The sequence below is a fragment of the Elephas maximus genome, chromosome 3 (genome assembly GCF_024166365.1).
Source record: "Elephas maximus indicus isolate mEleMax1 chromosome 3, mEleMax1 primary haplotype, whole genome shotgun sequence".
Taxonomy (NCBI): domain Eukaryota; kingdom Metazoa; phylum Chordata; class Mammalia; order Proboscidea; family Elephantidae; genus Elephas; species Elephas maximus.
This window is the reverse complement of record NC_064821.1, coordinates 23,664,136-23,691,676: the sequence shown is the minus strand read 5'-3', so window position 1 is coordinate 23,691,676 and position 27,541 is coordinate 23,664,136. Positions and strand designations below refer to the sequence as shown.

The following is a 27,541-nucleotide window of genomic DNA, read 5'->3' as shown; positions in this document are numbered from 1 at the left end:
TAATAATTGGTAGCCAAATGGTATTGAGAATGCAAACCACGGAGCTTGTAATTAGCCTATCTGATCTGTTTCTCCTAATCTCTGAGGGCTTATTAAGTGAAGGGATGAGAGAGGAAAAAAGTGAATGTCCTGGAAGGGTCAGGACCCTTCTTCTTCTCAGGAGTAATCAAACCTATATTGTCACTTCTGTCTGGTAATTTGCAGGGATCTTAACATGAAGTTCAGACTCTCTTTTTTCTAATTTGAAGAATCAGTGAACTGATGGAATCATTTAGAGAGAATGAGGATTTCTATTCTGAGAATCTGTTACTACTCCCATCTGTTTTAAAATTTCTACCTCTAAAAAAGAACATCCTAGCTGAGACAGCTTTTGGAAAAGGAAAGACAGTTGTGAAAAATAAGTGTACAGGATCCCAACAGTGGGTGTATATTTTGGATATAAGCAATTCAGAAGTAAAGTCCTCAAGTTTGATGACCATATTCTTCTTCAGCAATATTTCTCAGTTGTCACAAACCTATCCTCAGAACTGTTTTGTCATTGGTTTCTGCGCTATTCTTTTTTTCAAACACACCTGCTTTAGGGACACTGGGCCAAAGCATATTAGAATTCTAAGGACATTTTAAGATAACAAATCCAGAAAGAAAGTAATATATCTTTATGAAGGAAACATATGGAATATTTAATATTCTTCAGTCTTTAAGGGAAAAAAAGCTCATTTGAATTAGAGGACATTATGAAATTTTTTTTTTTTTTTTTTTTTATGAAGCACTCAAGGAGGGCAGTGGTAGAACTATCACTTCCCATGGGGTAGACCTGGGTGAAATTCCCGACCAATGCACCTTATGTGCAGCCCCCACCCATCTGTGGAAGCTCGCATATTGTTATGATGTTGAACGGAATTCACTGAAGCTTCCAGACTAAGACAGAGGAAGAAGAAAGGCCTGGAAATATACTTCTGAAAGTCAGCTAATGAAAATCCTTTGGTTCAAGAGTCGAGTAATTTGGGCCAGAGGTTTTAATCAAAGTATAGCAAAGGCACATCTTTTATTTGATGACAGTTTCCCAACTAGAAATGGAATCCAATACTCTGAGTTGTCTCTCTTTGAGATTGAGAGGAGCTAAATTATAAGTGGACATGGACAGCAGAGAGAAAACCCAGGTGTAGGAGCATGAGAGAGTTCTGCCCAGAGTTATTATCACCTGCCAACTCTTTATGTGATTCTTACCTGCGATCTCAGCTATACACCTGGTAGTTGACGCAGCAAGTGGCACCCCCTGGCAGCACACAATGAGTAGCTCGCAGTGACCAGAGAAGGGAAATGGTAGGGAAGGTTGGCAGGGAAGACTATTGGCTAGGTGCCCAGTGTCTGCAGCCAGGCTGCCCAGATTCAAACCTGGGTTCATTCCTTTCTAGGTCATGACCTGGTGCAAGTTACACAAAAAGGCTGTACTCCTGTTATAACCCATATAATGGCACTAACGTGTGTTGCTCTTTTTGGAAGGTGGTGTCACAGATGCAGGAAAACAAGTTACATGGAACTTTTAGCTCAGAGACTGGCACCAGGAGGCCTTCAATAAAGGTTCCTGATAGTGTAGTTACATCATCATTATTACCATTATCCTCACAATTATTACTACCACTCCTCTTATGATCATTTTGGAGTTTGTGGGTGGTGCAAACGGTTGACGTGCTCAGCTGGTAATCAAAAGGTTGGAAGTTCAAGTCCACCTAGCAGTGCCTTGGAAGAGAGGCCTGGTGATCTGTTTCTGAAAAATCAGCCGTTGAGAACTCTATGGATCACAGGCCTACGCTCAGACACATGGGGTCGTATCATGAAGATGGAATCAAATCAACAGCAACTGGTAGTGATGTTGGTGTTATTTGTATGACTTATCAAAATCCATGATTATTCGATGATTCTTAATCTTACATGTCTATTAAATTGAAAAAAATTGATGACAGTGAGCGTTCATAATAATAAAAACAAAGCATACGTTTATTCTCTCAGTAGTTAATAGAAGGTCTATTTTTTTTAAGTAGTCCATCTGATACTTGATGTATTGATATCAAAATGTCCTCACTTTTTCTTGAGTCAGTGAATAACATATTCGATAACAAACAGAGTGGAGATTACCAAATCTTATGTATATTCTGACTATATAAACTAATGATATTCAGTCCCTGCCTTCAAACTGCATAAGGACTCGTTTTCTTTTTTTTTTTTAATTGAACTTTAGGTGAAGGTTTACAGAACAAACTAGTTTCTCATCAAACTGTTAGTACATGCATTGTTGTATGACATTGGTTAACAGCACCACGACATGTCAACTCTCCCTTATCAACTCTGGGTTCCCTATTACCAGCTTTCCTGTTCCCTCCTGCTTTCCAGTTCCCGCCCCAGGGCTGGTGCGCCCCTTTAGTCTTGTTTTGTTCAATGGGCCTGTTCAATCTTTGGCTGAAGGGTGAACCTCAAAAGTGACCTCAGTACTGAGCTGAAAGGGTTTCTGGGGTCCATACTCGCAGGGTTTCTCCAGTCTCTGTCAGGTCAGCAAGTCTGGTCTTTCTTTTGGAGTTAGAATTTTGTTCTACGTTTTTCTCCAGCTCTGTCTAGGACCCTGTATTGTGAAACCTGTCAGGGCAGTCAGTGGTTGTAGCCAGCACCATCTCATTGTACTGGACTCAGTCTAGTGAAGGCCATGGTAGATGTGGTCCATTAGTCTGCATAAGGACTCATTTTGTAAGAATGAAATTGTAAGGTCTTCTGTCATCCATTTAGGTCAAATCACACATTGGGTATCGAAGTTCCTTGTCAGTGAAGTTGGTTGAAGATTAAGCTTAGGGATAAAAGAGTAATTTAAACAAGTTACTGCATAGGTTTTCAAAGCCCGCATTGCTGCATCAGGAACTATATGTAGCATCTCTAAAGGAAAGGTGGATACCCATGTAGTGAAAGACAGAAGTATCTCCGAGACAGATTTATCATGACGGAAGAAAGGGAAGCATGGTTACAAAGTGGATTCCCAATGAGGCTGTTACTAGAGAAAGGAATGAGCCTCCCTTTGCTTAGGATATGGCTCTTTGCTATCCTAGAATAATGAAAAGAAAGATGAAGTTAATTTATTCACAATGACTTGAGTGACTTTTAATGATCCTCAGGTACCATTATAGTCACACAGAAACTGGAAATATGATACCATCACCTTAGCTCCAATTGTACACTCTTGAGTAAGGTATATGATTCTCAACCATCTGTTTTGGGGGTACGTTTGTAAACTTCCCATTGCACACAGATTTCAAAGGATGGATCGACAAGACAAAATAAAGTATTAAAATAAAATATGCAAAGACCTGGAGTAAAAACTCTTAAGGGGAAGAACACATTGGATATTTATCAAGACGAAAGAACTGAAGAAAAAATTCAAGCCTCAAGTTGCAATATTAAAAGATTCTATGAAGCATGAAAAGAATATGGAAGGAATAAACAGAGTTACTATACCAAGAATAATTTCTTGACTTTCAACCATTTCAGGAGGTAGCATATGATCTACAATGTTTTGTTCACAGTGCAAAGGCATTTGACTGTGTGGATCATCACATTACAAATAGTATTGCAAAGAATGGGAATTCCAGGACACTTAATCATGCTGATACAGAAGCTGTACATAGACCAAAAGGCAATCTCACATACTTGAATACATTATTTTGATGGACCAGACTCTGAAGAAGGACATCACACCTGGTAAAGTAGAGGATCAGAGAAAAAGAGGAAGACCTTCGACAAGCAGGATTGTCAGAGTGGCTGCAACAATGGGCTCAAACATAGTAATGACTGCAAGGACGGTGCAGGACCAAGCAGTGTTTTGTTCTGTTGTGCAAAGAGTCAACATGAGTTGGAACTGACTTGGTGGAACCCAACAAAAACAAGTACAGACATTATAACACTTTGCTTCTGCTCATTAAAATTTATTAGTCAAGGCTTAAACAAGAAAAAAGAAAACACACTATTAATTTTAAAGAACATTGTAAATAAGTATTGAAAGGCTGAGAGGTATAAAATATGGGAGGAGGGTAACACTGAGCTAGTACCTACAGGAAGTAATGACCATGCCAAAGGATAAGAATATAGTGAAAAGACTGGCTTATTGCTGCTGGTGATCTCATTGGACAACTATCAGAGGAACATTGCAAGACAGTCAGATGGAAAACCAGAGTAAGAATGGGAAGATTCTACTGTGGCATAACAAAGTACAATGCAAAAAGGTGAATTAGGAGGGGAGACACAAGAGATTAATGTCCAGCTCATATGACCAGGACTATGGTAGGGAAGGAGAAGATATTTGAAGAAATAATACCAGCAACATTGAGAAAAATCACAGTGCCAGAAATTCTTTCATATCATCCCCAGTGTGAGCTCTGATCACTTTAAGATCTTCAGTGTCTGCTCACGAGGACTAAAGGAGCTAAGGCATATTAGTCGTTTCTGAAAAATGGTCTTATTTAGATAAGTAGTCTCCAACCTTGCCAGCCCACTGGTACACCCTGGGGTGCTTTGAAAAATTTTCTGGCTGACCACACACCTCAGTGTAAATAAATAAGAATTTCTGGTGGTACAACTTCGGCATGAGTGTCTTTAAAGTTCACCAGATGATTCCAATATGAAGCCAAGTTTGAGGACTAATAACAAGCAGTATTATACCTAAATTGCCTAACTAGATAAGATAGATAAAAATGTCGTATGGACAACAGGCATGAACTGAGGAAAGAATGGGGGATTGTATTTTAATTTAAAGAAAGTTGTGCTTTTCACCAGGATGGCTATGTTATAGATGACACATATAGAAGGCTCCATAGGTGTTATAGGACTCAATGTGGGTGTATATTATGATGTAACACAGATTCCAGAATATTCCCCAATTCACCATAAATGGGCCAAATAATCAATATTCTGATATTAAACATAAAAAAGGATTGAAAACAATGAGATCTGCAAAAATTATGGGACCAAAAGAGCATAATTTCCAGCTCCACATGTTTGGTTTTCAGCAATTCTAATCCACAGGCCATAAAAGATGGCACAGGTATTAATACTATGCTTGTCTGCTGAGGAGCCTCTACAGGGCCCCCTTGATATCCCTGTTCCTCAGGCTGTAGATGAAGGGGTTCAACATAGGGATGACCACAGAGTACATCACTGCAGCTTCTGCACCACTCCTAGGAGCAGGTGAGACAGCTGAACTCAGGTACACCGCAATACCTGTTCCATAAAATAAGCAAATGACTGACAGGTGAGAGCCACAGGTGGAAAAGGCTTTATACTTCCCACCTGATGATGTGACTCTCAGAACAGAAAAAACAATTCGAGTATAAGAGAAAAGGATCGCTGAGACAGGAACACCACGAAAGATGGCACCAATAAAATATACTAGTATGTTTTTTATAGTGGTGTCAGAACAGGTAAGGTTGAAGAGTTGAGAAGGGTCACAGAAAAAATGAGGAATTTCCACACCCCTGCAGAAGGCGAGTTGTGACACCATCAAGCAGTGCAGCTGGGAGTACAAGAGGCTGAGAAAAAAAGACGCCAAAACAAACAAGCCACAAAGGTGGAGGTTCATGATGACTGGGTAGTGAAGTGGTTGACAAATGGCCAGGAGCAGATTGTCCATACATCCAAAAAAACTAAAAAAAGACAACTGAATCAGGCAGTTGACATACAATATGATTCTGTGGTGTGTGTGGATATCCATAAGCATCTTTGGGATTGTTGCAGAGGTAAAACCAATGTCAGCCAAGGAAAGGTTGGAAAGGAAGAAGTACATGGGGGTATGGAGGTGGGGGTCAGAACTCACAGCCAGGATGAAGAGCAGGTTCCCCAGAACTGTGAGCAGGTACATGCACAGGAATATTCCAAAGAGGAGGGGCTGCAGTTCTGGATCCTCTGAGAGGCCCAGCAGGAGGAATTTAGAGACATGCGTTAGATTCTGTGGGTCCGTGTTGCAGAGACACCTTTGGAAAAGCAAAAAAAAAAAGATCAGTAAAAGGACCCAAGAACACAGGTTCACAGTCCTATGCCTATATTTTGAATTCAGAAAATTTACAAATAAAGCATTCACTTTTGAGAACATACACCCCCTTCAGCAACACTTCTCAACTCTGGCAAAACTATCCTTCCTAGAACCTTTTCCTCATTGGTTTCTGTGCTAGTCACCCTTTTCTATAGAAACTCACTTTAGAGGCACTCATCTGAAGAATGTTGGAGGATCAAAGACATTTATAGATAAAAATTCATAAAGACAGCAAAATAATTAACTCTAGGAGAAAGAGAAGATTTCAACAGACGCATAACATGAAGAGATCAAAGCAGTATCAAAAACCTCCCAACAAAGAAAAGTTCAGAACCAGACGGCTTCACTGGGGAATTCTACCAAACAGTTACAGAACAATTTATGCCAATCTTTCTTAAGCATTTCCAAAAAATGAAGAGGTGAGAACTGCCCCTAATTTCATCACCCTGGTACCTAAACCAGACAAGGACTCCACAAGAAGAGAAAACTAAAGACTAATACCAAACCAAACCTCTAGTCCTCTAGTTGATTCCAACTCCTAGCAACCTTAGAGGACAGAGTAGAAGTGCCACATAGGGTTTCCATGGAGCGGCTGGTGGATTTGCACTACAAAATTTTTGGTTAGCAGCTGAGCTCTTAACCACTGCACCACCAAGGTTCCCACAGACCAATATCTCTGATAATTGTTGTTGTTGTTGTTGTTAAGTGCTGTTGACTTGGTTCTGACTCATTGTGACCCTGTGCACAACATAATGAGTCACTGCCTGATCCTGTGCCATCCTCACGACTGTTGCTATGCTTGAGCCCATTGTTGCAGCCACTGTCAATCTATCTCACTCAGGGTTTTCCTCTTTTTCGCTGACCATCTACTTTACCAAGCATGATGTCCTTCTCCAGGGACTGATGCCTTCTGATAACATGTCTAAAATATGTAAGACGTAGTCTCGCCATCCTTGCTTCTAAGGAGCATTCTGGCTGTACTTCTTCCAAGACAGATTTGTTTGTTCTTTTTGCAATCCATGCATGGGTTAATATATTAATATTCTTCATGAACACCACAATTCAAAGGCATCAATTGTTCTTCAGTCTTCCTCATGCATTGTCCAGCTTTTGCATGAATCTGATTGACTGAAAACATCATGGCTTAGGTCAGGCTCACCTTAGTCTTCAAGGTGACGTCTTTGCTTTTCAACACATTAAAGAGGTTAAAGAGGTGTCTTGCAACCGATCTGCCCAATGCCATGTGTCTTTTAATTTCTTGACTACTGCTTCCATGGATGTTGATTGTGCATCCAAGTAAAATGAAATCCTTGACAACATCAAACTTTCCTCCATTTATCATGATGTTGCTTATTGGTCCAGTTGTGAGGATTTTTTTTTTCTTTGTGTTGAGGTGTAATCCGTAGTGAACGCTGTGGTCTTTGATCTTTATAAGTAAATGCTTCAAGTCCTCTTCACTTTCAGCAAGCAAGGTGTGTCATCTGCATAATGCAGGCTGTTAATGAGTCTTCCTCCAAACCTGATGCCTGGTTCTTCTTCATATAGTCCAGCTTCTCCGATTATTACCTCAGCATACAGATTGAATAGGTATGGTGAAAGGGTACAACCTCGATGCACATCTTTCCTGACTTTAAACCACATGATGTCCCCTTGTTCTGTTTGAATGACTGCCTCTTGATCCATGTACAGATTCCTCATAAGCACAATTGTCCTGGAATTTCCATTCTCTGCAATGTTATACATTATTTGTTATGATTTACACATTTGAACACCTTTGCATATACAATAAAACATACTTCTGGTATCCTCTGCTTTCAGCCAGGACCCATATGACATCAGCAATGATATCCCTGGTCCCACATCCTCTTCTAAATCTGGCTTGAAATTCTGGCATTCCCCTGTTGATATACTGCTGCAGCCACATTTGAATGATCTACAGCAAAATTTTGCTTCCTTGTGATATTAATGATATTGTTTGATAATTTCCCCCATTTGGTGTGATTACCTTTCTTGGGAATGGGCATAAATATGGATCTTTTCCAGTCATTTGGCCAGGTAGCTGTCTTCCAAATTTCTTGGCATAGGCCAGTTAGCAATTCCAACACTGTATCCATTTGTTGAAACATCTCAGTTGGTATTCCTTAAGTGCCTGGACCACTGTTTTTCAGCAGTGCCTTCAGTGCAAGTTGGACTTATTCTTTCAGCAACATTGGTTCGTGATCATATGTTACATCTTGACATGGTTGAATGTCGACCAATTCTTTTTGATATACTGACTCTGTGGATTTCTTCCATCTTCTTTTGATGCTTCCTGCATAGTTTAATATTTTCCCCCTAGAATCCTTCAGTATTGCAACTGAAGGCTTACATTTTTTTATTCAGTTCTTTCAGATTGAGAAATGCTTTGTGTGTTCTTCCCTTTTGGTTTTCTATCTTCAGGTCTTTGCACATGTGATCATAATATTTTACTTTGTCTTCTCAGGACACCCTTTGCAATCTTCTGTTCAGCTCTTTTACTTCATCATTTTTTCCTTTTGCTTTAGCTACTTGACCTTCAAGAGCAAGTTTTAGAGTCTCTTCTGACATCCATTTAGGTCTTTTCTTTCTCTCCTGTCTTTTTAATGACCCATGCTTTTTTCATGTATGATGTCCTTGATATCATTCCACAACTCATCTGGTCCTCAGTCATTAGTGCTTACTGTGTTAAATCTATTCTTGAGATGGTCTCTGAATTCAGGCGGGATATACTCAAGATCATACTTTAGCTCTAGTGGACTTGTTCCACTTTTCTTCGGTTTCCATTTGAACTTGTGTATGAGGAATTGATGTTCTGATCTGAAGTCAGCCCGTGGCCTTGTTCTGACTGATGATATTGAGCTTTTCCATTGTCTCTTTCCACAAATGTAGTCGATTTGATTCCTGTCTATTCCACCTAGGGAGGGCCGTGTGTATAGTCACCATTTATGTTGGTGAAAAAAGATATTTCCAATGAAGAAGTCATTGGTCTTGCAAAATTTAATCATGCAATCTCCAGCACAATTTCTGTCACCAAGGCTGTATTTTCCACCTGTCGATCCTTCTTCTTTGTCTCTAACTTTTGAATTCCAATCACTAGTAATTATCAGTGAATCCTGATTGCATGTTCGATCAATTTCAAACTGCAGAAGTTGGTAAGAATCTCCAATTTTGTCATCTTTGGCCTTAGCGGTTGGTGTGTAAATTTGAATAACAGCCGTATTAACTGGTCTTCCTTGTAGGCGTATGGTTATTATCCCATCACAGACAGCATTATACTTCAGGATAGATCTTGAAATATTATTTTTGTCTATGAATACAACACCATTCCTTTTCAATTTGTCATTCCTGGCATAGTAGACCATATGATTGCCCAACTCAGGATGGCCAATACCAGTTCATTTCAGCTCACTAATGCCTAGGTTATCAATATTTGTGTGTTCCATTTCATTTTTGATGATTTCCAATTTTCCTAGATTCATACTTCTTACTTTCCAGGTTTTGATTATTAGTGGATGTTTGCAGCTGTTTCTTTTCATTTTGAGTCATGCCACATCAGTAAATGAAGGTCCCAAAAGCTTGACTCCATCCATGTCATTAAGGTGAACTCTACTTTGAGGAGGTAGCTCTTCCCCAGTTGTACTTTGAGTGGCTTCAAATCTGAGGGGCTCATCTTCTGGTATATATCAGACAATGTTCTGCTGCTGTTCATATGGTTTTCACTGGCTAATTCTTTTCAGAAATAGACCACGAGGTCCTTCTTCCTAGTCTGTCTTAGTCTGGAAGCTCAGCTGAAACCTCTCTACCATGGGTGACCCGGCTAGTATTTGAATACCGGTGGCACAGCTTCCAGCATCACAGCAACACACAAGCCCCCACAGAATGATAAACTGATGGACAGCATGGGGCTCTGATAAATAAGGCACAAATATTCCCAATGAAATACTAGTAAACTGAATCCATGAGCATATTAAAAGGTTTATACACCATGGTCAAGTGAGATTTATTCCAGGAATGCAAGGTGGTTTAATCGTTAGAAAATCAGTTAATGTAATACACCACATCAAAAGAGCAAAAGCAAAGAACCACATAATCATCTCATCTGAGGCAGAAAAACTTTTAACAAATCCAACACCCACTCTCACCATTGCTATTCGATATTGTGCTGAAAGTTCTAACTGGAGAAATTAGGCAAGAAAAAAAAAAGCATCCAAATTTGGAAGGAAAAAGTAAAAGTATCTCATTTTGCAGCTAGCTTTTCTGTATATAGACTACAGACAATCCATGCTTTACAAATGAGATCCATTCCTAAGTGTGTATTTAAGTTGAATTTGTAGGTAAGTCTTAACAGATGCGTGTGGTTCTTATTTAGTGCAAGAAAAGCCTCCAAGCCTTTTCCATAAACTAAAAGCTCCACTTACAGCAAGTGAAGTTGATTGTGATGAAGAATTTGTCCTAAGTAGTGTTATTTCAATTTTTTTTTTAGTGTTATTTCAATTGTTTCAAAGTAAGAGAAAATTTACGTAATAATAAAGGACATGTAGGAGTTGTATATAAGTGAAAATTCATAATCCTGGGTCTTTCTGTACCTCAAAGATCCACCAGAAATGAATTCAGGAAAGTGGCAGGATATGAGGTCAACACAGAAAAATCAATTATGTTTTTATACACCAGGAACAAACAATCAGAAAGGAAATATAGGAAAGAATTGTATTGAAAATAGCTTCTGAAAGAATAAAATACCTAGGAATAAATTTAACTATGAAGGTGAAAGACTCGTATACTGAGAACTATAAACATTACTGAAAGAAGTTAAAGATCATCCAAATAAACGGAAGGACATTCCATGCTCATGGATCAGAAGACTTAATATTATCAAGATCTCAATACTACATGAAGCGATTTACAGATTCAATGCAATTTCCTTCAGAATTCCAACATCTTTCTTTGCAGGAATGGGAAAGTCTATTCTCAAATTTATATAGAACAGTAAAGGGCCCAGAATAGCCAAAAGTTTTGAAAAATAAGAATAGAGTAGAAGGAGTCAGACTTCCCAATCTCAAAACGTATTTTAAAGCTTCAGTAATCAAAACAGTCTGGTACTGGTATAGTGATAGTCATATAGGCCATTGGAATAGGACTGAGCCCAGGGGTAAGCACACGCATCTATGGTTGATTAATCTTCGATGAGTTTACTAAATCCATCAAATGGGCAAAGAACATTCTCTTTAATAAATGGTGATGGGACAGCTGGATTTCTACATGAAAAAGAATGAAGTTAGACTCATACCTCATGCTATATAGGAAAATGAACAAAGACCTTAAAATTAGACCTAAAACTGTAAAACTCTTAGGAAATAAGGCCTAAAACTGAAAAACTCTTAGGGGGAAAAAAAAAATAGGGACATAGTCTTCAACATCAGATTCTTAAATATGACACTAAAAGCACAAGTAACAAAATAAAAAATAGATAAATGAGATTTCACCATAATTAAAAACCTGTATACATCAAGGACTTTATTAACAAAGTGAAGAGGAAACCAACAGACTGGGAGAGAATTTTTAGGAGCCACATTTCAGATAGTGGCTTTAAAGCCAGAATATATAAAGAATTCCTACAATTTAACAAGAAAAATACAAAAAAATGAACAAAAGGCTTAAATATTAAAATAGCTAACAAATACTGAAAAGCTGCCCAACTTCATTAGCCATTACTGCTGGTGGTGGTGCCATCAAGTCAATTTTGAATCCTAGCCACCTCATGTGACAGAGTTGAATTGTCCCATAGGGTGTTCCAGGCTGCAATATTTCCAGTAGCAGATTGTGACCTCTTTCTACCTCAGAGCCACTGGGTGGAGTCGAACCTCCAACCTTTAGGTTGGCAAACAAACACCTCATCATTGTGCCACCAGAGCGCCAAATCAAAACCACAATGAAATATCACTTCACTGACACTTGGATGGCTAAAATTAAAAAATAAAGTAACACATGTTGGTTAGGATGTGGAGAAACCGGAACCCTGTCCATTGCATGTGGGAATGCAAAATGGCATCACTGCTCTGGAAAACAGATCGGTGGTTCCTCAAAAATTTAAACATAAAGCCACCATATGAGCCAGAAATTTCACTAGTAAGTTTTTTTAGGCATATACCCAACAGTCTGAAAGCACCAATGCAAACAGACACAAGTCCACCAATGGACACTGCAGGACTATTCACAGTAGCCAAAAGGTGAAATCAACCTAAATATCCATCAGCAAACAAATGGAGAAACAAAATGTGCATACAATGGGATATTATTCAGCCATAATGAGAAATGAAGTCCTGCTTCATGCTACAACATGAATGAACCTTGAAAACATTAAGCTGAGTGAAGTAAGTCAATCACAAAAGGACAAATATTCTATGATCTCACTTACATGAATACCTAGAATAGCCAAATATATAGAGACCTGAATCAACTCAAAGGTAATGAAATTTTGTTTGTTTTTGGCTTTTGGACCAGGAGTGGGAGGGAAGGGGAAAAGAGAAATCATTGATTAAGAAGCATTGAGTTTCTTTTTTATGGTGAATGAAAATTTGGCAACAGATATTGGTGATATTTATACAAAATGATTGATGTAATTAGTGTCACTGAATTATACATGGGAAAGACATTGAATTAGCAAATGTTGTCTTATGTATATTTTCACAAAAAAAGAATAAAATCTAAGACTGCTTTTTATGAAGGAGACGTGGAATAAAGAATGTCCTTCTCCATTCAACAATTAAAAAAAAAAAAAGTGATGTCTGAGGTCTTAAAAGCTAGCAAGCAGCCATTTAAGATGCATCAGTTGGTCTCAACTCGCCTGGAGAAAAGGCAAATGAAGAACACCAAAGACACAAGGAAAATGCGAACCCAAGAAAAAGAAAGGGCCACATAAACAAGAGACTCCAATAGCCTGAGACCTGAAGAATTAGATGGTAACTGGCTACCACCAATGACTGCCCGAACAAGGAACACAACTGAGAATCCCTGATGGAGCAGGAGAAAAGTGGGACACAGACCTCAAATTCTAGTAAAAAGATAAGACTTAAAGGTCTGACTGAGCCTGGGCAGACTCCAGAGTTCATGGTCTCCTGGACTCTCTGTTAGCCCAAAACTAAAACCATCCCAGAAGCCAACTTTTTGGACAAAGATTAGACTGGACTATAAGACATAAAATGATACTGGTGAAGAGTGTGCCTCTTAGCTCAAGTAGACACATGAGGCTATGTGGGCAGCTCCGGCCTGGAGCCGAGAAGAGAAGGCACAGCGATACAGGAGCGGGTTGAATCACAGGAAATACAGGGTGGAGAGAAGGAGTTTCTGCTGTCACATTGTAGAGAGAGCAATTAGGGTCACATAACAAAGTGTGTATAAGTTTTTGTATGAGAAACTGACTTGAATCGTAAACATCCACTTAAAGCACAATAAAAAAAGAAAAAAAATCAACCTAATTAAAGGACATTAAGTTAATTGCGGAAATCCTGGTGGAGTAATTGTTAACTACTATGGTTGCCAACCAAAATGTCGGCAGTTCAAATCCAATAGGCAGTCCCTGGAAACTCTATGGGGCAGTTCTACTCTGTCGTGTGGGATCACTAGGAGTCGGAATCGACTTGATGGCAACAGGTTTGATTTTTTTGGTTTAAGGTAGCTGTAAAATCTGCTACAAGAGACCTTGTTAAAGTGTTAAAAAAAAGCAAAAATGTCACCTTGAAGACTAAGGTATGCCTGACCCCCCCCCCAAAAAAAGCCATGGTGTTTTCAGTCGCCTCATATGCATGTGAAAGCTGGAGGATGAATAAGATCAATAAAGATTACAGCCTTGGAAACCCTATGGCACAGTTCTACTTTGTCCTATAAGGTCCAGACTCCATGGCAATGGGTTTTTAAGCTGATCCCTGGAGCCCTGGTTGAGCAGTGGCTAAGAACACAACTCCTAACCAAAAGGTCAGTAGTTTGAATCTACCAGGCACTCCTTGAAAACTCTATGGGGCAGTTCTACTTTGTCCAATAGGGTCACTAACAATCCAACTGGATGCCACTTTTTTTTTAAATAAGGAGCCCTGGGGGTGCAGTGGTAAGCACTCATCTGCTCACTGAAAGGTCAGTGGCTTGAACCAGCCACTCCACAGGAGAAAGATTTGGCAGTTTGCTTCCACAAAGATTACAGCCTTGGAAACCCAATGAATCAGTTTGACTCTGTCCTACAGGGTCACCGTGAGTCAGAATCTACTCAAAGGCAATTAGTTTAGTTTTTTGTTTGTTTGTCTTAATGTATTTTTGTTTGTGAAATGTATTTTATTTTTTTCAAAATGCAACGCAATAAATTCCTTTGATTCAGACCGTTTATAAACATCCTATAAGAGATGTGTAATAAAACGTGTGGCTCCATTTTCTTGGATGTTTTATGGGCCTTAAACCTCACCCTCTTCCTGCCTTCTGCCTCACCTCTAGGCAAACTGATAAGACAGCCTAGTTGCTCCCTCTTTTGGCATTGGCAGTGGATTCAAACTGGGCAAGGCCCTGCTGGTGTGCTGGAACCCTCAGTCCAGACCCAACCCTAACCACAATACAAATTCCAGCCAGGCACTTTCTTTGTTCTCTCAAGGCACATTTAAACCAGCATGGGAGCCTGCCCTGATCTCCCTAGACAGTTTCCTTATATGAGTGATAAACCTTTTCATACACGTTTGGTATATGAGTGTGGCCTCTTCATTCACATCCTTTGAACCAAATTTTGGGGAGGGACGGTGTCCGCTCTAACTTTTCATAAGATTCAGAACAACTAGAACCACATAAGCTGTACTCTAAATTAAAATCTTACCATGGGTGTCTATCAGTTTGTCTTACTGTGGTGGCTTTCATGTTGCTGTGATACTGGAAGCTTTGCCACCATATTTCAAACACCATCAGGGTCACCCTTGGAGGACAGGTTTCAGTGGAGCTTTCAACTAAGACAAATGAGGAAGAAAGACCTGGTAAGCTGCTTCAGAAAAAATTAACCAGTGAAAACCATATGAACAGCTGCAGAATTTTGTCAGAAAAGTTGAAGGTAATCAAACTAAAACTGGGGAAGAGCTACCTCCTCAAAGAAGAGTGAATCTTAATGATGTGGATGGAGTCAAGCTTTTGGGACCTTCATTTGCTGATGTGGCATGACTCAAAATGGGAAGAGACAGCTGTAAACATCTCAACATAAAGAAAACAAAAATCCTCACAACTGGACCAATAAGCAGCATCATGATAAACAGAGAAAGATCAAATTAGTCAAGGATTTTATTTTATTTGGATGCATAATTAATGCGCATGGAAGCAGCAGTCAAGAAATCAAAGGATGCATTGCATTGGGCAAATCTGCAGGAATGTCCTTTTTCAAGTGTTAAAAAGCAAAAATGTTACTTTAAGGACTAAGGTCCGCTTGACCCAAGCCATGGTGTCTTCAATGGCCTCATATACATGTGAAATATGGGCACTAAATAAGGAAGACCAAAGAGGAATTGATGTCTTTGAATTGTGGTGTTAGCAAAGAATATTGACTATTCTATGGACTACCAGAACTATCAAATCTGTCTTGGAAGAAGTACAGCCAGAATGCTCCTTAGAAGCAAGGATGGAGTGACTTCGTCTGCCATACTTTGGAGATGTTATCAGGAGGGACCAGTCCCTGAGAAAAACATCATGTTTGGCCAAGTAGAGACTCAGCAAAGAAGAGGAAGACCCTCAATGTGATGGACCGACACAGTGGCTGCAACAATGGGCTCAAGGATAACAGCGATTGTGAGGATGGCATAGGACCAGGCAGCGTTTTGTCGTGTCGTACGTAAGGTCACTATGAGTCGGAACCGACTTCAAGGCACCTGATAACAACCACAACAATTTAAAATCAAAATTCTTGATCAGATACACCAAAAACCGAACCTGTTTGCCAATTCCAACTCACAGCAATTCCATGTGTTACAGAGTGGAACTGCTCCAAAGGGTCTCCCTGTCTTTACAGGACATTGCCAGATCTCTCATCCAATTGCCAGATCTCTCGTCCAAGGTGCCTCTGTGTGGGTTGGAACCACCAACCTTTCAGTTAGTTTGTTGCTGTTAGGTGCCATCAAGTGGAATTCGACTCATAGCAACATCATGTGACAAAGTAGTACTGCCCCATAAAGTTTCCGAGGCTATAAGCATTACAAGAGCAGATCACCAGGTGTTTGTCCTGTGGAGTCGCTTGAGGGCTGAAAGACCAACCCTTTGGTTAGCATCTGAGAGTTTAACCATTTTTGCCACCCAGGGACTTCCTTAATGAAATTGCATTTTTATATGCATTTTATTAGAAGCATTTTATTTTTCGTGAGTTTTTGCCATTGTTTTCTATTCTGACATACATTCTCCTTGGAAGTAAATGTTTACTTGAGTGCGTGGATTGTCTTTGGAAAATATTTTCAACTATAAATCCTAACCTTTGGCTTTAGTGGCCTTCACTTTTGATAAATATGATTTTGTTAAATGCACAAAAACATGTCACATTGCTAATTCAAAACGAAATTCAGTATAATTCCCCCTTCAATGATTGAACAGTAATTAATGGCTAACGCACGCTCTATTCTCATTTTTTCATTTCATTTTCATTTCATGCAGGGTTATTTGTATTAACTCTACACAATGTCAGGAAAACAACTATCTTTGAAGTTACTTTGCTCTGTTGTCACTGTTTTTAGAGGTTTAATAAAAGTGCTTCATTATGTTTCTAAGCTTAAACATTTAAAGAATTTGTTTCTTCATCAAATCCAACCAGTACATTTACAGTTGAAGAATTCAGGGCAATAAGAAATCTCAAAGCTGGCCTGAAACCCAGCCATCTTATGCCTAGCTCACAGCTTTCCAAGTTAATCCTCCCTGGTACAGAGATTGCAATTTTAAGTTCAGGTCTCTGAAAGTAACTCCGGTCTTCAACTCTCTTGGCAAGTAACAATGTGATATAATTTGGGAAAAATGCAAACGAAAAAAGTGCAAAGAATGATATCATAAATACTTGAGCAGTTTTTTCAGCCATAAAATAGCAATAATAAAGGAACTTACCATATAGGCAGGGTTGTTGGAAGAAATCACATTAAATAATATATATATATTATTGGATGGTGCAAAAGGTTAATACTCTCAGCTGTTTATCAAAAGGGTGGATTTCTAATCCACCCAGAGAGACCTCAGAAGAAAATCCAATTTTACTTCTAAAAAGTTTGCCATTGAAAACACGTTGGAGCATAGTTCTACTCTGACACACATGGAGTCACCACGAGTTGGAGTCACTTTGGCAGAAACTTAGTTTGTGTGTGTGTGTGTAGTAATAGTAGTAGTAGTAGTAGTTCTCACTCCTGGTTGATAATTTTAATTACCTTTGGATCTCTTAAAATATCCAGACTCTCTAGCCACAGCCTAGAACCAGTTAAATCAGAATCCCAGTACATGAGGCCCTTGGTGATCTTGATGTACCTTACAGCAAGTATGAATCATTGTCTTAGAGCATTGCTATATACTTAGTACATGCTCCATTAAGGTTATCTAACATTATTACCATTAATACTCACTGCCCCATTAAATATGTAAATGTTTAATAATATTTACTTCAGAACTTCTACTTTATAGAGAAAAAGTATATAAAGATAAAATATTTCCATTAACATTTAAGTTTTCTCCTATCTCTGCAGATGCCATTCTCCAGAACATTCATCCCAAAAGGCTACCACTAGCATGAATTTAGGGGAAATATTTACCTGGCAATGTTTCCATAATGTTAGCATTGATTTATATATCCAAAACAGTTTTTTTCAAGAAACTTACCTAAATAGTATATCATACCATGCATGTTGTCCTTGAAATGTCGTTTACCACAACATAGTATTTTAAGTTTCTCTGTGAAGTACATTCATCTGGTTAAAATCTAGTTTAAATAATACATAGTGTTACCTGGGGGATGAACTTCATTTTATTTTTCAATTTGTTATTAGGACAATCCCATGAAAAATTCTTATGCCACTCTCCATTCACACAAGTGAGAATTTCTATAAGATACATAAATGATGGATAGTTGTTTGAGTTGTGACAATTAATGTGTGTTCATTTTTTCTGTTAATTGTCAACATTTGCTTTCCCAGTAGAAAAATCAACTACATGCTCTCATTGTTAAGATAACACATAGCGACCCTATAGGACAGAGTATAACCACTCCATATGGTTTTCAAAGCTGTAATTTTATAAAAGCAAACAGCCACAACTTTCTCCTACAGAGCAGCTGGTGGGTTCGAACCACCAACCTTTCGTTTAGCAGCCAAGTGCATAACCACTGTGCCACAAGGCATAGAATCACAAATATCACTGAATTCTGGGTAGTAATAATCATCATCCCATGATAGCTCCACATGAAATTACAATAGGAAATAATATTTCCATATATCAGATTTCCAAAGTGGGCTGTAAAATGAGTTGCTACTCACGGAACACACTGTGATCACAATATCCATGCCACAAAGACTCCTATAAACCATGGCCTTATTCACCTTTGTCCTGATGAACTCTTCAAATCCCAAGAGGAGGAACTGATGCTTCTGCTTCTGTTTGGTGTTTTGAACCAAAGGAGGTGCAATAAGAAAAACACTCATTCAGCTCTGATGGAGGGGACAGAGCCTGGGAACAAGGTCTGAGTGCCATATCCTTCATCCACTGGAAGTTTGGCACCTAATATTCAATTATGGTTTTCTAACCAGAGTTGGAATCATTATGGGAGTAGCAGGTTAATTGATGAAATACAATGCCATGAAAGATTCAGTCACTTTATTTTCAATGATATGGCAGACAGGTTAAAGTCCATCTTATCTCAAGAAACTTGAACCTGAATAAATGGAAATCCTAAAACTTGTCTCAGTCCACATAGTAAGAATTTTCTTTTCCTCCTCTTTCTCCCTCTTCTTTTCTGTTTTCATTTAATGAAAATCTACCCAATTATTAAATATAATGTTGTTGATTCTATTAAATGGAAAATAATAGGTACAGTAGAAAATTTATGACATAGACACACACGAGCCCTGTTTTATCTCATTTATGTATTCAAGCAATGAGATTCCATTCATAGAGAACCTAGCCTGTGATACTCTAACCTTCCATTTCTCTTTCCTGGTGATCCAGGCAGAGGTTGGAGGGAAACACCTGAGTCCCATTCACCTCTCTAGTCCTTCTGGACATCACAGGAAGGAAGGAAAGCACAGGCAGAAAAGCACTCAGTGTGTGGAAACCACAGTGAGTATGCTTTGTTCCTGTGAACTAATAACAATAATCAATATTTACAGAGATACTTTGGTTTGGTGGCCTATGATGTGACAAGTTGGTGTAGGCTGCAACCAAAAAAAAAACCAAACCTGTTGTTGTTGAGTCTATAGAACAGAGTAGAACTGCTTCATAGAGTTTCCAAGCAGCGCCTGGTGGATTTGAACTTCCAACCTTTTGGTTAGCAGCCGTAGCATTAACCACTTCTCTACCAGGGTTCCCTGTAGACTCTAGGGAAGTGGAAATGAATGAGACTCCATCATTTTTCCTCTGAGCATTTCAACTGGAGTGATCCCAGAAGAGAAATAGCAGGCTGGGATGACAAGTTAAAATATTGGATATGTGCCCAGTGATAAGGAACCCTGGTGATGCAGGGGTTAAGCACTCAGCTACTAACCCAAATGTCAGTTGTTTAAATCCACCAGCCACTTTGCAGAAGAATAATGTGGCTGTCTGTTTCTGTAAAGATTCCAGCCTTGGAAACCCTAGGGGACAGTTCTACTCTGTCCTATAGTGTCACTATGAGTTGGAATCAACTTGATAGCAATGGCTTTGGTTTCTGGCCCAGTGATAAGAGGCAGTGGTGGTTCAGGGATAGAATTCTTACTTTTCATGCAGAAAACGGGGTTTGATTCTCAGCCAATGCACCTCATGCACCTCAACCCCCCGTCACTGTGTGGAGCCTTGTGTTTCACTATGATGTTGAAAAGGTTTCAGTGGAGGATCCAAAAAGTAGCCAGGGAAAACCCTATGGATCACCGTGGTCTGATCCACAGCTGATGGTGGCACCCTGCGAATGGAATCTCACTGCCCAGATTCAAACCTGGATTCACCCCTTTCTACACCAAAAATTGATTAAAATACATAACATTGCTGTGCTCCATTCCTCACCCATGAAATAATAATAATCTCTACATCTATATCTTGGGGGTGATTGTGCAGATGAAATGAAAAAAGCTATACAACACATAACTCAGAGCTTGGCACCAGGAAACCCTCAACACAGTTTGGTCATGGTGTAGTTATTGACATCATCACCATCATTATCATCATCCTCAACTGCATAATCACTTAGGAGTTCTTAGGAATCAGTTTAGAGGGACTAATTTCCTGCTGTGATGGTGGCAATGACTACAGAATCTAGAAATGTTGTTATAGAAGAGCAGAAGTCTCAATGAAAGTTCTCAGAAACCCACAATGCTAAGAACATAAACTTCATAAACCATTTAGCTGTAACATTTTATTCTGGGCCCTATATCCTAACTGGAAACACCAGTGGCGTAGTGGTTAAAGGCTGTGGCTGCTAACCAAAAGGCCAGGAGTTCAAATCCACTGGGCTTTCCTTGGGAATCCTATGGGGCAGTTCTACTCTGTCCTTTAGGGTTGTTATCAGTCGGAAAGCACTCAGCGGGGAATGTTTTTTTTTTTTTTAAATGAGAATCCTTACTATCCCAATTGTGCTGTTGGTCCTCATGATTTAAAACAATGACCTCGATAGTCCCTGCTGAGTTCCTTTCTCCCTCAGCACTCACTGGGCTGCATGGTGTCTCCACTGGGGCATGGCCAAGGAGTATGAATCCATTGCTATTCCAATGTCTGGCAGGCAATGAGGGCTGAGGCTTCTTCCTCAGGACTGGCAGGAAGACAGACTCAGGCTTGGCGTTCTGATGTGGATGAAGACTCTAGGAGGAAGATACACATGCCTGAAACTTGCTGGACTAGGATGGGCACTCTGAATGGCTGGAAACACAGGCTAATAATTTATAGTCAAGCGGTATTGAGAATGCGATCCACAGAGCTCATAATTAGCCTAACTGATCTATGTTCTCCCAGTCTCTGAGGGCTTGTTACATTAATGGATGAGGGAGGAAAAAAGTGAATTTCCTGGAAGGGTCAGGGCCCTTACCCTTCACAGGAGGAATCAAACCTGTATTCTCGCTTCTGTCTGGTAAATTGGAAGGTTCTTAATATGAAGTTCAGACCCCTTTTTCTTTCACATTTAAAGAATCAGTGGGTCACTTTGATGTCAACAAATGCAGTGAATTGATCAATCAATTCAGTGAGAATGAAAATTTCTACACCGAGAATCTGATACTATTTCCATATCTCATTTAAGATTTATGTTTCTAAAAAGAACATCCTAGCTGAGATAGCTCAAGGAAAATAATAGAAGGTTTTAAAAAAGGAAGCAAGTATACAGGAAGCCAGCAATTCAGTCCACATTTTGGATTCAAGCACTTCCCAAGTAAAGCCCTCGAATTTGATGACCATAATCTCCTTCAGCAATATTTCTCAGTTGTGACGAGCCCATTCGTCTCAAAACTCTTTCCTCATTGGTTTCAGGTAACAAATCCATAAAGAGAGTAAAATATCTTTATGAAGGGAACATACGGAACATTTAATAACCTTTTCATTTCAAGAAAAAACAAATCAATTAGGAGACACTATGAAGCAGTCAAGGAGGGCATTGGCAGTTCAGTGGTTGAATTCTCACTTCCCACTCCGATGCACCTCATGTGAAGCCACTACCCAAATGAAAGTGGAAGCTTGCATGGTGCTATGATGCTGAACAGATTTCCCTGGTCTTCCAGACTAAGACAGAGGAGGAAGGATATCCAGGCAATCAACTTCCAAAATCACCCAATGGAAATCCTGTGGGTCACAATATTGTGATCTACAGCTGATCATGGCAAGGATGCAGGACTAGGGAGCACTTCCTTCTGTTATGGGCGGGATGGCCATGAGACGGGAGCTAACAACAACAACACAATCAAATGCGCTTTGTTTTGTTCAAATGCAGCACAATACATATTCTGATGTGGAATATATTGTAAATAAACACCCAGTAAGAGATAGTACCACATTAACTGGATTCTAAATTAAAAGAAGTGTTCCTAAACAGAGATCATTTTTGTATGTCAATTATCTTCACGGGTTTGAGCAGGCAGTCCTTTGGATGAGCCTGGCACTATGGTCTTCCCTGTTCCTCCCTTATTAGCATCTTTGAGCTTTAGGAACAAATCATCTCACCACCACCCCTCAAGCATAAAGCTTTGTCTAAATGTCAGCAAAGTTAAAAAGATACACTCATGGGTGAGGTGTCTGAGCACCTCCTCCTTGAATGGTCAGGTATGAAAAATCTCCATGTTACAGGTTGTACAGGCTAGTGGTATCAAATAGCTGGGGAGGGATTTTTCTCTGTCCCTCGGTTATGATGCTAATGGGCAGCATGTGTAGCATTAAGCTTATAGGCCACCTAAGTGGACATAACTCTCCTAGGCAAGACCAGCAGAGGGGAGGCTCCCATTGTGTTCCACATCTATGACGCCAAGTCGGGGGGAAAGTGGAAAGCAGGCATGGAAGAATGAATACACACTGGGAAATTTTCCAGAAGATGGGGGGGATAGGCTTGTCATATACTATTTATTTGTCTCACCCATAACACAAAATCTGGTGTGCATGGAAAAACTGTCATCTCTGCCTGGACAGCTTTTGAGCCAGAGGTGACTGCTTTCATGTTGTATACTGTCTTCTTCTTATTGGTTGTAATAAAATCTGCTTTTCATGTGCTATTGTGTGTTCAGGTTCTGATGGGAAGAATGTGATATTTATGGAGCAATCCATGTTAATTATTGGTGCCCTTTTTCTAACGGCCTCCTGGCTCTCTAGAGCCAGGTACAACCTCGAATTGCATTGCACATTTCCCATGTTGTGCTGCAGTTATGGCTCAGCAGAACAAGGTCTGATGATGTTGTCCCTCATGGGTTTTCATACCTTTGGTTTTCTGACATCCATCTTCCGTAGAGGTAAGTGCTCGCTCAAATATGTGGGTTGTCTAAAAAAAAAACTTTCAAATACAAACCCTACTCCTTGCCTTTGGTGGACATCAAGTTTTGATAAATGCAAAAAATCATAACATCATTGAACATAAGAACAGCATTAACATATAATAAGTCAATCAGTAAACAATAACCAACCTTTAAGAAACACTGTTTTCTTTTATTCATTTTATAAAATTCATTTCTATCAATTCTAACCCATCTCAGGGGAGTCTGGTGCTGAGTTCACTATAGCTTTATTTTGTTTCCATTCTATATTGGTTTCAGGAAGTATATTAAATGTATTCATCATTCTGAGTATTTGGAAAGCTTCATTTTCTTATCAAACCAACCCTCTTATTTACAGTTGAGGTATTTAGGATCGAGGAGGACCCAAAATGATATCTGAAATCCAGCCATTTTGTGCCTACTTAAGAGCTTTTCAAACCAACCCTTCCTGATAGGGAGATTGCACTTCTCCTCATTTCAGCTTCCAGATGACAATTCAGTTCTTCATTTTTCTTGAAATGTCAAAACGCCATATAATTTGGGAAAGTGAAAATAGTAGAGAATAATATGGAAAACACAGGGGTAGTTTGCACATTTATAAAAATGTAAATCTTAATTGAACTTAAATTTGGGGTTGTTGTAAGTAATTAAATCAAATAATACATATAAAGTGCTTAGACCTGTGGCTCTCAATGCTAGTTTATCATTATAATTACCTATGGATCTTTTAAAATATACTAATGAACGAGCCACAGCCAAGAACCAATTAAATCAGGAGAGGCGGAGCCAAGATGGAGGAATAGACAGACGCTTCGGGGAAGCCCTCTTTACAACAAAGACTCTAAAAAGCAAGTGAAACAAGTTTATTTGTGGCAAGCTGGGAGCCCCGAGCATCAAAGGCAAGCTTAGACAATGAACTGAATGGCAGGGGGAGGAAGAGACCCTTCAGAAGTGCAGAGGATTTATTGGACCTGAATCACAGGGAACCCTCAGGCACCATTCCAGGACCACCAGCGGCAGTGGCCATGGGCTGGTACAAGCATTCGGCCACAGTTTCCTTAGGGACAGGCAGCCAGCCACATAGCCTACTCGCATCTCCGGAACCTGAGAATGGCGTTCTTGGCAAAAGCTAAGCACTTGCATATACTTTACCAAGCCTCCCCCAACCCCAAGCCGGCTTCAGCAGCTGAAACCCTGGGCCTGAGATAGACCCTGGTGAGCACCTAGAGCCATCCCCCTGGTCTTGGGGATGGAAAAATTTGCAATTGGGGAGAAAAGATAATTTGCTAGCTCCATTAACTGGGGGAGCTCAGGACAGAAGCAGCTCCTGTCCAGGAATAAACCATCTGTGGACCTTGAGCACCTTTCCCTTCTGCATGGACCTGTGTGGGCCTATTTTAGGAGAATAGGTCTTTGTTGGCAAACTCCGACCATTTTAGCTGTATGGTAGAGAGGTGGGTGTTTGACGTTTGCCTTTGCTTTGCCTATTAAACAAGGTCCTTAACTTTCACCTACTCACATCAGGGACCTAAGGACTGGTAGCTCCACTCAGGTTACTTAGCCACCCGTGACAGGGGTCCAGAGAAAACTGGTACCTCCCAGTCCTTACAACAAAGACCTTGGGTGCCCATGGTCCCTCTGCAGAACCCACCCAACAGCACGCTCTAGGGAACAGAGACACGTATTCCTCAAAGACACGTGGGGGTTGGTTCTCAGCTCCTGCCTTGTTCAGAGCATGACCCCCTGCTGCAATCACATACCAGTATATACGACAATTACTCCTGCCCCCTAAGACTGTAGGACAGAGTCTGTACCACACACTTGATGATAAGCTACCTGGAAACCTGAGCTGAATTCATACAAGAAAACTGATATACCTGATAACAACTCTAGCCAGCTGGGGACAGGACACCAGAGCTCCAAAGGCAAAAATAATCAAGCTAGCTCACTCAAGCAACCCATAGGGGTATACCAAAACAAAACAAAGCAAGCAGCTACGACACAGTAAGCAACCATAAACTAATACAATAACATATAGATGGCTCAGAGACAACAGTCAATATCAAATCACATAAAGAAACAGACCATGATCAACTCAACAGGATCTCAAAATAAAGAATCCAGAGATCTTTTAGATGAAAGTGCATTCCTGGAATTACCAGATGCACAATATGAAAGTTTAATGTACAGAACCCTTCAAGACATCAGGAAGGAAATGAGGCAATGCACAGAACAAGCCAAGGAACACACAGATAAAGCAACTGAAGAAATCAGGAAGATTATTCAGGAACATAATGAAAAGTTTAATACTCTGGAAAAATCCATAGGCAGATAGCAATCAGAAATTCAGAAGATTAAGAATAAAACTACAGAATTAGACAACTCAATAGAAAGTCAGAGGAGCAGAATTGAGAAAGTAGAAGCTAGAATTTCTGAACTCAAAGATAAAACACTTGGCACTAATATATCTGAAAAAGAAATAAGATAAAAGAATTAAAAAAACAAAGAAACCTTAAGAATCATGTGGGACTCTATCAGGAGAAATAACCTACAAATGATTAGAGTACCAGAACAGGGCAGGATAACAGAAAATACAGAGAAAATTGTTGAAGATTTGTTGGCAGAAAACTTCCCTGATATTGTGAAAGATGAGAAGATATCTATCCAAGATGCTCATCAAACTCCACATGTGGTAGATCTTAAAAGAAAGTCACCAAGACATATTGTAATCAAACTTGCCAAAATCAAACATAGAGAGAGAATTATAAGAGCACCGAGGGATAAACGAAAAGTCACCTACAAAGGAGAGCCAATAAGAATAAGCTCAGACTACGTGGCAGAAACCATGCAGACAAGAAGGCAATTGGATGACATCTTTAAAAAATTGAAAGAAAAAAATTGCCTGCCAAGAATCATATATCCAGCAAAACTGTCTCTTACATATGAAGGTGAAATTAAGACATTTCCAGATAAACACAAGTTTAGGGAATTCATAAAAACCAAATCAAAACTAAAAGACATACTAAAGGGAGTTCTTTGGTTAGAAAATCGATAATATCAGGTATCAACCCAAGACTAGAACACTGGACAGAGCAACCAGAAGTCAACCCAAACAGGGAAAAAAAAAAAAAAAAGATTATTAAAAAAAAAAAAGCCCAAAACATGGTAAGAGCGATGTTATTATATAAAAGAAGACAACATTAAAATAATAAAGAGGGACTAAGAAATGTAATCATACACCTTCCATATGGAGAGGAAAACATGGCAATACAAAGAAATAGAAGTTAGTTTTAAATTTAGAAAAATAGGGGTGAATAAGAAGGTAACCACAAAGAAGACAAACTATCGTACTCATCAAAATAAAATACAAGGGAAAAATACAGGCTCAGCAGAAACAAAATCAACAACAACAAATATAAGGAAAGGACAAGATATAAAGAAAATCTACTCAGCACATAAAATCAAGTGGGAAAAAGAAACTATCAACACATGAAAAAAGACATCAAAATGATAGCACTAATTTCATACCTATCCATAATTACCCTTAATGGAAATGGACTAAATACACCAATAAAGAGACAGAGAGTGGAGGAATGGATTAAAAAACAAGATCCATCTATATGCTGCCTACAAGAGACACACCTTAGGCTTAGAGACACAATCAAACTAAAATTCAAAGGATGGAAAAAAATATATCAAGCAAACAACAATCAAAAAAGAGCAGGAGTGGCAATATTAATTTCTGACAAAATAGACTTTAAAGTTAAATCCATTAAACAGGATAAGGAAGGACAATATATAATGATTAAAGGGACAATACACCAAGAAGATATAACCATATTAAATATTTATGCACCCAATGACAGGACTGCAACATACGTAAAACAAACCCTATCACCATTGAAAAGTGAGATAGACAGCTCCACAATAATAGCAGGAGACTTCAACACACCACTTTCAGTGAAGGACAGGACATCCAGAAAGAAGCTCAGTAAAGATGCGGAAGATCTAAATGCCACAATCAACCAACTTGACCTCATAGACATATACAGAACACTCCACACAACAGCAACCAAGTATACTTTCTTTTCTAGTGCACATGGAACATTCTCTAGAATAGACCACATATTAGGGCATAAAGCAAGCCTTAGCAGAATCTAAAACACTGAAATATTACAAAGCATCTTCTCTGGTCATAAGTCCATAAAAGTGGAAATCAATAACAGGAAGAGCAGGTAAAAGAAATCAAACACTTGGAAACTGACAATACCCTGCTGAAAAAAGACTGGATTATAGAAGA

At 39.3% G+C, this 27,541-nt stretch overlaps 1 protein-coding gene across 1 annotated transcript; it reads right to left on the bottom strand.

Moving 5' to 3' along the window:
* Nucleotides 1-5,113: 5,113 nt before the first annotated feature.
* On the bottom strand, nt 5,114-5,893 carry LOC126071103 (olfactory receptor 7E24-like). The gene has a single exon (XM_049875386.1). It carries the CDS (start codon nt 5,891-5,893, stop codon nt 5,114-5,116), a length of 780 nt encoding a protein of 259 aa, XP_049731343.1.
* Between the last annotated feature and the right edge of the window lie 21,648 nt (nt 5,894-27,541).

What these genes read in the sequence shown, in the direction of transcription:
- LOC126071103 (XM_049875386.1), bottom strand. Translation starts at nt 5,893, where the DNA reads ATGTACCTGCTCACAGTTCTGGGGAACCTGCTCTTCATCCTGGCTGTG.